The 11,551-nt window shown below is 45.9% G+C and overlaps 1 protein-coding gene across 7 annotated transcripts in view; it reads right to left on the bottom strand.

The window, feature by feature from the left end:
* Nucleotides 1-616: 616 nt before the first annotated feature.
* Nucleotides 617-11,551, bottom strand: part of LOC138740925 (uncharacterized) — a 290,457-nt gene continuing 279,522 nt past the window's right edge. For 5 of the 7 annotated variants that reach the window (XM_069894261.1, XM_069894291.1, XM_069894300.1 and 2 more), the window contains 6 exons: nucleotides 10,178-10,209; nucleotides 8,809-8,849; nucleotides 8,229-8,351; nucleotides 8,049-8,147; nucleotides 4,734-4,851; nucleotides 617-1,373 (listed from right to left, as the gene is read on the bottom strand). In XM_069894261.1, the coding sequence (XP_069750362.1) occupies nucleotides 10,194-10,209 (16 nt within the window). In that variant the 3' untranslated portion in view covers nucleotides 617-1,373; nucleotides 4,734-4,851; nucleotides 8,049-8,147; ... (1 more) ...; nucleotides 8,809-8,849; nucleotides 10,178-10,193. Of the gene's footprint in view, nucleotides 1,374-4,733; nucleotides 4,852-5,782; nucleotides 5,932-7,981; nucleotides 8,148-8,228; nucleotides 8,352-8,808; nucleotides 8,850-10,177; nucleotides 10,210-11,551 lie in introns of all 7 variants that reach the window. The other 2 variants (XM_069894280.1, XM_069894271.1) reach the window with 2 other exon arrangements.

The following is an 11,551-nucleotide window of genomic DNA, read 5'->3' as shown; positions in this document are numbered from 1 at the left end:
AGAGTATTCTGCACCAGCTCAGAGACATCGTCAACACGAGCACCCGGGAGACATCTCTTTTGCAGATACTGAAGTTGAAATAAAAGCTGTTGGAATGAGAGTCAATTTTTACTGACAGGCCTGGAGGATGGATCAAAGCACAGCAGGTGGCAAAACCCAAGGATCTTCCACTTTGGTTTAAAACTTTATTGAAGTGAATGTTGTTGCTGAGGGGATTGGGGTGTTGGAGTGTGCTGAGGAATGGCTCCTGACTTTGGGCCAACAGTATGAATAAAAAGGAGAACTAACATGAGCGGTGGGCACCTGTGGCCAAGTGCCAGGCAGCTACTCTGCATTTTATCACCTCATTGCCCTTTTTCATTCACAGGATCCAGTTGTAAATTAATTTAAAAACAGGTCAATTGCACTCCAACCTTCACACTCAGTGAGACTTTGACTGAATCCATGTTTAATGTAACACGCAGAGAATTCCTAATGTGCTGCCCAACGAGAATTCCAAGTGCCAGCTGAATCTGATTTAATCTGTTCTTTTTAAACCGTGCCTGGGCACTCTTTCCAGCATCCTATGTCTTGCAATATGGAGCTAGAACCAACCAAAAAACTGCAGAGCAACAAATGAAGTTGGATTTTTATTGGTGAATAAAGAAACCAGATTTTCCTGTAATGGGAACGCATGCAGAGATAGACAGGAAGAGATGACTCTTCATTCACTGGGGAGCTGAAAGAGGAGGTTGCAGCCTGGGCCTGTGACCTGCCATTAGAAAGGGCACTGTGAGGCATCACTCTCCAAAGCCAAGTGGTGAACATGGAGTTACCTGTGCTCTGGAAGGGCAGCTCATATTGTCATTCAGGACCATGCAGTTGGTAGAAATGCTGCAGATAGGTCACAGAAACTGAGAGGTAATTAAATAAGATGCCGGGATTGATCTCACTGAACAGGCCAAAAGCAATAATTACTCAGCAGATGACATCACCCAGACATGAAGCTTCATCTCACTCTGGCAGAATGCAACATCAGAATTGATTGAGAAATTATGATAAAATTATATTACAATGTTTACAATGTACAACTGGAGAAACCCTTTCCACTGAAAGCTTTGATTGATTTCCCCATCGCTGTGGCCTCCCGGGAAATCTTCACCCCTCGCTCTCCTTCCGTGTGGTGACAGCCAGTCCTTGAGGGAGGGGTGCTGCCGGGTTTCTCGACGGTGCTTCGCACTTTGTGGAGACACAACCACACTTGGTCCCGTAGGTGTAGGTGAACCCGGTGGATGTACCACCTGGGCAAAGGAGGGTGATATTTCTCTTGCTGGTTTCTAACTTTTGACAGCAGCTGCAGTTGTATGAGATTACATTTGCTTTGGAAAAAATACCTGTGACAGAACCAAGAGGAACAATTCTCAGGATACAGTGTTTGGAATGAACAATAATTAATCAATTAAACCATTCGCAACAGCTTCACAATGGGCTTTAATGCAGATAAGATCAGCATGTGCCGCATTTGTTTTTGAGTGACATAGAACAGAGAAATCTACAGCTCAATACAGGCCCTTCTGCCAAGTGTTGTGCTAACCTAATAACCTACTCTAACAACTGCCTTGAATTCCCCACTGTATAGCCCTCCATTTTCCTGTTTCATGTACCTATCTGTTTTTTATAAGCACCTTCCTCCACCTCCACTGCCAGCAGCTCATTCCATGCACCCACCTCTCTCTCTCTGTGAAAAACCTGCCTCTTACTTCTCCCTCTACCTTAAAACGACGCCCCCCTCATGTTAGCCGTTTCATTCTCTGACCACACGATCAATGGCTCTCATCAATTTAACTCACACCTGACCTTGCACCCAATGCTTTTTCTTGTGCTTCCAGCATTCATCTGGAGTCAGTGTTGACCACACTGCTGACCACACTGCTGTGTCAGACCTTGCATTGACCTGGCACTGGAGCTTCTTGATGGAAGCTATGACCTTGGCGAACACTCAGAAGATGGGAATTCAGAAGATTGCACTGAGCTCAACTGTGGGTCATCAGCCAAATGAGCATTCATCTGACTGACCTGTACACAATAGCAAGACCACTGCTGATGGCAGCTGTTGTGTGATGTACACCAGCTCTGCGACTTACTGATCAGAGACCAACTCACAGTGAAGTGAGCCCATTGATGGTGAATGCCTGACCAGGGCATCCTCAGGCACAGATGACCCATAAGGGGTACCCATGGGCACATTTTGCCATACAAGGGCACCCACAGTTACAGATGACCCCACAAGGGCACCCACGGGCACAATTAATCCTGCAAGGAGAACCTATGGGTCAGATGGCCCCACAAGGGCCCCACAGACACAGTTAACCCCAGGAGGAGCACCTGTGGACACAAATGAGCCTGCAGAAGCGATGATGACCCTACGAACACGTATGATCCAATGGACAGACCTTTCATGTCTGCCCAATAATTGGAATCGTTTCCAATCCGGATAGCTGATGCTGTAACATCCAGCTGCTAACCACTCTGCTGCCATGCCAACCCAAATGAGGTCTAGACGATGTATTTTTCCTCTCAATCCCATTCCCCTGCCTTCTCACTCTAACCTCTGACACCTCATTAATCAAGAACACTGCTTTAAACCTACCCAGTGATGTCCTCCATAGCTATCTGTGGCAATGAATTCCAGATTCAACCCCCTCTGACTGAAGAAACCGCTCATCTCTGTTCTAAAGGGTCGTCTTTTTATTCTGAGTCTGTGCGCTCTGGTCCCACTTCAGGAAATAATGTTCTCCACATCCACTCTATCTCAACCTTTCAATATTTCATTGAGATCCCCCTTATCCTTCTAAACTCTGGCACTGAGTAAGAGTGAACCGTAGACCACCACAGCACAGAAACAAGCCCTTTGGCCCCATCTAGGCTGCGCCAAACAATTATTTTGCTTAGTCCCATTGACTTGCTCCTGGACCATTATCCTCCATTCCCTCCCATCCATGTATCAACCAAAATGTTCCTTATATATTAAAATCAAGGCCACATTCACCTTCAGCTGGCAGCTTGTTCCAAATTCACCACTCTCTGCATGAAAAGGTTCCCCAAATGTTTCCTTTAAACATCCCAACGTTCACCCTTAACCCATATTCTCCAACACACAATGCTGGAGAAAGTCAGCAGGCCAGTTTCCTTTATAGGTCAAAGGTTATATAATCAAAGCTTTGGGCTTGAGCCCTTCATCAAGGTATAGAAAATTGTCAGCAGGCGTCCGAGCTAAAGAGTAAGTGGGGGGGGGGGGGGGGGTGGGAGAGCCGTGGTCACAAAGGCAGGTGGTGATAGGTGGAGAAGGGAGGGAGGGGCAGCAGTGATCAAGGCAAGGAGAGATGGCTGTGTAAAAGGAGGAAGGAGAACTGGAGACAGAGCAGGTTGGCAAAAACCAGAAAAGTGATTGTTAATGACATCTAGCTGGAGAGTGCCCAGGCGGAAAGTCAGGTGTTGTTCCTCCAATTTGTGGATGGTCCTGGTGGGACAGTACATAAGGCATGTGAGCGCGGGAGTGTGGCACGGAACTGAAAGGGTTGACTACTGAGTCTCTATTACTGTTGTTGACAGAGCAAAGGTGCTGAGCGAAGTGATCTCCCAATCTGCGCCCAGTCTCTCTGATGTAGAGAAGGCCACAAAGGGAGCACCGGATGCACCAAATCAGTCCTGCAAATACACAAGGGAAGTGTTGCTTCACTTGAAAGGCCTGTTTGGTGCCCCAGACTGTGGTAAGGGAGAAGGTGTGGGTGCAAGTGTGAAACCTCCTGCAGCCACAGGGGAAGGTGTTGGGGGTGTGATTGGAGGGGAGGGATGAGTGCATGAGGGAGTCATGGAGGGAGCAGTCCCAACAGAATACAGAGAAGGGAGGAGAGGGGAAGGTGTGTCTCACAATGGGATTATGTTGCAAGTGCCTGAAATTCCAGAGGACAATGTGTTGGATGCGAAGGCTGGTGTGGTAGAAGGTGAGGGTAAGAGGAATTCTATGTTTGTTGCTCCTGTGGGCAGAGGAGACCAGGGCAGATGAGTGGGAAATGGAGGAGATGCAGTTGAGGGTTGAGTTGATGCTGGTGGAGGGGAAGCCACGTTTATGGAAGGAGGCAGACAGTTCGGAAAATCTGGACTGGAAGACCTCATCTTTGGAACAGGTGTGGCATAGATGGAGAAATTGAGAGATGGGGATAGAATCCTTGAAGGGGACAGGGTGTGAGGAAGTGCAGTCCAAGTAATTGTGGGAATTAGTGGGCTTGTAATATTTGTCGGTGGAAAACCTGTCTTCTGAGACAGAGAGAGAGAGATCCAGGAAGGAGAAGAGTGTTGTCGGAGATGGACCAGGCGAGTTTGGGATTGCGGTGGAAGTTGGCCGCTAAGTGGATGAAGTTGCAAGTTCTCACGGGTGCATTTGGACTAGTTTTTGCGTCACCCAACCTCAGTGAAAAACACCTGCTTGCATTCATGATCGATAACCCCTCATAATTTTGCATGCCTCAATAAAATCTCCCCTCATTCTCTGATGCTCTAGGGAATAGAGCCCAAACCTGTTTAACCTTTCCCTGTAACTCAAGTCTGGAATAGCTGGATCACTGGAAATAGTTATGGAAAAGATAGAAGCGTCTTTTGAAGGAATGGGGAGCTGGGGACTGTGGGAAAAAAGATTGAGTGATGAGACAGGTTGATGGGATGAATGGTCTCTCCTGCTGCAGGCTGATACATACACTGAGTAGGTCATGCAACACCCTTCACAGGACGTCACCGGCACCTCTGCTGCTGATCGACATCCTCGGTGATCAATAGAGGTGATTTTCTTTGAAATGCTGCAGGACTTTGGAGTACCTGTGGATGTAATCATAATCAAACTCATTCAGGATCTGTCAGCCTGATGTAGATTCTCCAATTATTTCATTCTTGGACAAAGCACGTGGATTAAGGGAAACATTTCACAATCTAAGTATTCCCCTATTTTCTGCGGTCAGAATGTGCAATTTTGCAAACAGTACATGCCCTTCAGCCCACAATGTTGGCCAACAACAATCCCACCCTTCCCTGCCTCACACCCAAAACCCTCTTTTTCTAACATCCATGTGCCTTTCTCAGCCTTTTGAATGTCCCTGTTGCAACAGCCTCCACTGTTTTATTCACCTTATTGCTTTGCCAGCTTAAAGGAAGTGCTACAAGGGGGAAATGTAAAGGTTGCCCTAGGTCACTGACTAATGTCTGAGCCAAACCATAGACCATTGTCAAACAAACTTGACACTTATTGCAGAATTAGGGAAGTGATGAGAGTCTGGACAGATATCAAAGTGGAAGAGGTGCTGCCAATTAAGAACTAGCCTGTGACTGGACAATGTGATACATTCCAATTCTAAACAGATTGGATAAGAATGCCTGGATTTGTAATCTAATTTCAAAAGGAGTGTCAGTGGAGACCAGCACTCTCTCTCTCTCCTTGATGGCAAGTGAAATAAAGGACCTGGAATGAGAGAATAGAGTCACTTGATAAGTTTGTTTCTAGCAAGCGGAATAGTTTTTCTCTGGCATCAATCTGGGCAACATCCTGGTAAATCTTCTCTGCACCCTCCCTCTCCAAAGCATCTGCATTCTTCCTGTAATGAGGCCAACAGAATGGGCCGCAAAACCCAAAACATCAGATGGATTCCGTTCCCTCAGCATTTCTGTTTTATTACAATCACAGTGTTGCAGCTTTAATGTTTCACCACAGAACCCTTATGTACTGATAGAACATATATGTAGAGTTTGTTTTTACTTGTGGAGAGAATCTGGGTACAAGATCTTTCTTGATTCCTTTCTATAGCTATCAATGTTGAGCATCTCAGTTCTCCGGGAGCAGGGAATGTCCAGAGAAAGGAAACTGTGCCTTTGGACCAGCTTGTTATAATCACTGCAATTTACCCTCTGATTAGGAGACAGTAAAGGAACAAGGCAAAGTTTATTTGTGGAAAGGCCGCAGCTGGTGTAAAGGGAATGGAGGAGCAGAAATTCACAACTCTATAAAATACTGGTGAGACCACACTTGGGCAATTGCATTCATTTCTGGTTGCCTCAATTGACGCGGAGGAGAAGTAGGCTTGGAGGGAGAGTAGGAGGAATCAATAATGATTTCATCCAGGAACAAATCTTTGTATGTGAAGAGAAAGAAGAAGTGTGTGTTTCCCACTGAGTCAGGCAGTGAGTGCTTCCCACTGAGTCGGGCAGTGAGTGTTTCCCACTGAGTCGGGCAGTGAGTGTTTCCCACTGAGTCGGGCAGTGAGTGTTTCCCACTGAGTCGGGCAGTGAGTGTTTCCCACTGAGTCGGGCAGTGAGTGTTTCCCACTGAGTCGGGCAGTGAATGTGTTCCCACTGAGTCGGGCAGTGAGTGTGTTCCCACTGAGTCGGGCAGTGAGTGCTTCCCACTGAGTCGGGCAGTGAGTGTTTCCCACTGAGTCGGGCAGTGAGTGTTTCCCACTGAGTCGGGCAGTGAATGTGTTCCCACTGAGTCGGGCAGTGAGTGTGTTCCCACTGAGTCGGGCAGTGAGTGCTTCCCACTGAATCGGGCAGTGAGTGTGTTTCCCACTGAGTCAGGCAGTGAATGTGTTCCCACTGAGTTGGGTTGTGAAACTCTTCTTTGTTGGATTTGTCCTCATTATAGGGTAATGATAGGTGCTGTGACTGAGCCTGTTCAAATTTACATGTCAGACAACAACTTTTCTGCTACTTGTGTATTGTTCCCTGTAACAAAGAATAAACATTGGTCACATTTAAAGGCACAGTGATGCAGCATGGAACAAATTGGTCATTTCCTCAGTGTTGTGTCTGATAACTTGCAGTTATCGTGGTCCAGTCAAGGACACCACTCATTGGGGATGTTTGTAATAAATTGGCCCTTTATTTTCTCGCATTCATACTTTGTGCAGTTGTTTTTTCCTTCTGATATTGTGTTTCCTGGCTGTCGAGCAACAGGAGAGCAACATATTCAATTGAAATTAACTACATCAGCATATTGGAGTTTTCGACTTGGATATTGCCTTACACTTTGCACTCCAGAACAAGGTGAAGTTCACCTCGATAGATAGGATTTCTCTTTCTCTGCATGTGGGAAACCAACACTGCGTTTTTCACTGCATTCCTGCGTACCTTAGCAGTCCTAACGTGATCCATAACTTCTGGATGCTTACCCTGTGACATCCCAGACCTGGGCACGTGGACATAATGTGCAATCCTGTTGACACTTGATCTTGGTCACACAATCCACTGAGGAATGTGTCTGTCTCCGCTCACTATTGTTCTGCTTTTCTACGCCACCTCACCCTGCCCCTTCTTGGACTCAGAGCTAGTCTCTGTATCAGAGACATGACTGCTCTGACCCTTTCAGCTGGTCATCCTTGAAGAAATTGTCCTGGTGGCCAGTTTTGCTAGTTTGGGTTGTTCAATTCGCATCAAGTTTTAAGCGACCCATGAATATCTCATAGATGTCCCTGGATTATACTGTCCAATAGTTGATCTACTGTTAGGTGGTGAGCAGACTACTCATGTCCATCTTGATCTTCTGAGTCTCCCTTCCCCCCTCCCTCCCACTCATTGACATGGTCTACCAGTACTATTGTCTGAAGAGGGATTGTAAAATAATTGAGGAGCCCTTCAACCGGTACTTAGTATCTTTCAGCTGCTCCTATTGGGGAAGAGAGACAGGAGGATCAGAGCCAGGCTGAGGAACAGCTTTAAGCCAAAGGAACTGCTCACACTAGCCATATGAGACTCTCACTTGTACAATATCCATTTTTATAAATAAATATATTTATAGATATAAAACTTGTCCTGCGTCTGCACTATTTGTCGGTATGTGTGTTATGTCTGGCTGTGTGTCTGCATATTTTTGCACCGAGGACCAGAGAACGCTGTTTCATCGGGATGTACTTGTATGATAAGATGACAATAAACTTGACTTGAATCCAACTCACCAGCTTACCTTACTACCACACTTTAGCAGATGGAATTTAGTATGAGAACTGGTTCTCGCTATGAATGATGTATACCTGGAGGACTATTTGTGGACCATTGGACACTTCAATTACACAGGCAATCTGGGTACAATTTCCACAGCATTGTCTAGTCTCGTCCTTGTATTCGAATCCCTGTGGGGAGATGTCAATCATCAGCACCCATTTCATTGACGATGAAGAGAATAATTCACGATTAGTGGGCTGGGTATTTACCAATGGACAGTGAGAATCACATTTAATTTTAGTGCACTCGATGATGTTGTGTTTGGTTGTTGGATCCACCTTGTTGGTGCACTTGCAACTCCGGCATGCATCCTGAGGAACAGTCATTCCTGGCTGAAACAAAAGGAAAAATCTGAGTTGAGATGTGCTTTAAATTTGGTCCGCAGTTTCAGTGCAGCAGGAGGATGAGTGGGATTTCGGAAAGTGAACTCAATGACCCAAAGGAGCTTAACATTTATTTGGGATCTTGAGCTTTGCATGAAAATCACAGAGTTATCATCTTTGAGCAAGAGTTTGCTGTTCAGTTGGCTCTGCCCATCTGAGAAATCATGGCTCATGTGATGGTCATTCCAACACATTGTGGGCACGGAGGGCTCCGGGTCAAGTGCGGGCATGGAGGGCACTGGGATATTGTGGGCATGGAGGGCTCTGGGCCAAGTGTGGGCACGGAGAGGCTCTGGGCCGTGTGGGCAATGGCATGAACATAGAGGGTGGCCCACTGGTCAGCAAGCACGAGTTGGACTTAATGTAACAAATAGCTGACCACTCAGTGTATGCATGTATACTTTACCTTGTATTCAGTGTCATTGTACACACAGACAGGTTTTGGTTCTGAAAACATAAAAATATAAAAAATTAAACCATGGATCACTGCAGCACAGAATCAGACCCTTTGGCTCTTCTCGTCTATGCTGAACTATTTTTCTGCTGCCCCACTGGCCTGCACTTGGACCATTGTCCTCCATACCCTTCCTGTCCATGTACCTATCCACATTTTGCTGATATGCCAAACTTGATCATGCATTCACTGATTCAACTCGTTCCACACTCCCACCATTCTAAGCATTCCCTCTAATATTCCTTTTACACATTTTCCCTTTCACACTCAACCCATGAACCCTAGTTTTTATCTCACCCAAGCTCAGTCGAAAAAACCTTCTGCCTTTACTCTATATATACCAATCATACTTTTCTATACTTCTCTCTCAAATCTGCCCTCATTTCTCATTTTTCTGCACTCAAGGGAATAAAGTCATAACCTGTTTAATCTTTCCCTGTAACGAAGAGTAAAGTGTTATTCCTCCAACTTGCTGGTACCTCGGTTCATGGCCCTCTCTGATGAATGTTCAATGGCCAACTTGTTGGTGGCCTCGGGTCATTGCCCTCTCTGATGGTCAATGGCCAACTTGTTGGTGGCCTCAGGTCATTGCCCACTCTGATGAATGGTCAATGGCCAACTTGTTGGTGGCCTCGGGTCATTGCCCTCTCTGATGGTCAATGGCCAACTTGTTGGTGGCCTCGGGTCATTGTCCACTCTGATGAATGGCCAATGGCCAACTGTTGGTGGCCTCGGGTCATTGCCCTCTCTGATGGTCAATGGCCAACTTGTTGGTGGCCTCAGGTCATTGCCCACTCTGATGAATGGTCAATGGCCAACTTGTTGGTGGCCTCGGGTCATTGCCCTCTCTGATGGTCAATGGCCAACTTGTTGGTGGCCTCAGGTCATTGCCCACTCTGATGAATGGTCAATGGCCAACTTCTTGGTGGCCTCGGGTCATTGCCCTCTCTAATGAATGGAAAATGACCTGAAGTGTGAACTCTGCCTTTTCTCTCTCTGGGGATATGCCAGCAGCTTCTGATTTTAGAAGGGACAATGCTTTTACTCTCCACACTTGGTTTCTGCACAACAAGGGTCAGTTTGGTCTTTGGTAACAACTGGTACAAATCTTTGTTTTTTGCACACCAATGGTGGGCATTTGTGGGGTTCACAGACAACATTCATCATTGAATTACTGCAGGAACAATCCTGGCAATTGCTTGGCCAGGTCTCACCAATCTGTCAGGAAAACACGACGACATGTAGGAAAGATTATAAGGGCAAAGTTGAAGGAAATCTGAAATTGAAAAACTGATCTCAGCTGCTCATCACAAGAACCTACCTGCCTTGGTTTTCCATCAGGACCGATGCAGTCTGCAGCACATATCAAACAAAATCATCGTTAATGTTTCTTACCACTCAATATGGACAAAGATACCAATAGAATGCACTTTTGCTTGAGCTACTTTCCTTGATTATTTTTTTGTACTACATTCCAATAATCCCAATGAGCAGAATGTAGGGTCCGTCAGCACAAGACTCTGCTCCTCAGGTCTAGCTTGTCCATGCCAATTGACCTACCATCTGCTTTACTTCCACTTGTCCACATTAGGCTCAGTCCCCTCCAATCCTCTCCCATCCATGGAGTTATCCCAGTGTTTCTTAAAAGAAGCTAACGTCCCTGGCTCCAGCACTTTGACAGCTCATTCTATGTTCCCACCACCCAATTGCCCCATCAGATCCCTTACAAATCCCACCCTCATAGTTACTGCCCCTTGTTTTAGATTGTCCTACTCAAGGAAACAGACTGTCACTTTACACCTCATCTATTATTTGATTTGATTTTATAAACCTCGATAAGATCCCCTCTCACCCTTCTCCGTTGAAAGGACCACGGGCCTAGTTTTTTCTAGTTTCTTGTGACAACTCTGGCATAAACTTCATTAACCTCTTCTGTATCCTTTCTAAATTTATAAAATCCTTCCCATAATGGACATCAAAACTGCACATAATATTCTAAGTTTGGCCTCACCACTGTCATGTACAACTTCAATATGATGTCCCAAAAAACATTGGGAGGCATGATCAGTATAGCGATCAGCGCAACACTAAAACATCACCAGCGACTTGTGTTCAAATCTGTTGGTGCTGTGTTAGGAGTTTGTATGTTCCGCCATGTCTGTGTGGGTTTCATTCAGATGCCCACTTTCCTCCCATCTTCCAAAACAAAGAATAGTGTGGAAGGATGGTAACATGAATTCAACTGTATGCATGTGAAGCAATGTTACCTCTTGTGCCTGAGGTTTCTCGTACGTTACAAACCATTACACAGGAAGAGGGTGTAACAGCCCATTACACAGGAAGAGGGCATAGCAGCCCATTACACAGGAAGAGGGCATAGCAGCCCATTACACAGGAAGAGGGCATAGCAGCCCATTACACAGGAAGAGGGCATAGCAGCCCATTACACAGGAAGAGGGTGTTTCAACCCATTTCAGAGGAAAAAAGCATTACAGCCAATTACACAAATCCAGTGATGGGTGAACAAATTTTAAGGGTTGAATGAGTGACAATCTTGGACGTGAGTCAGAACCAAACCATAGGTTTTGTTTACAAGCATGGGGGAGGGGGGGAAATTACACATCAGGGGACACACACACACACACACACACACACGTACATAACATATGAATCATACACATCAGAAACATTAGCT

The sequence above is a fragment of the Narcine bancroftii genome, chromosome 1 (assembly GCF_036971445.1).
Source record: "Narcine bancroftii isolate sNarBan1 chromosome 1, sNarBan1.hap1, whole genome shotgun sequence".
In the NCBI taxonomy this organism is placed as follows: Eukaryota; Metazoa; Chordata; class Chondrichthyes; order Torpediniformes; family Narcinidae; genus Narcine; species Narcine bancroftii.
The sequence above is the reverse complement of the archived record's forward strand: the minus strand, read 5'-3'. Positions and strand labels throughout refer to the sequence as shown.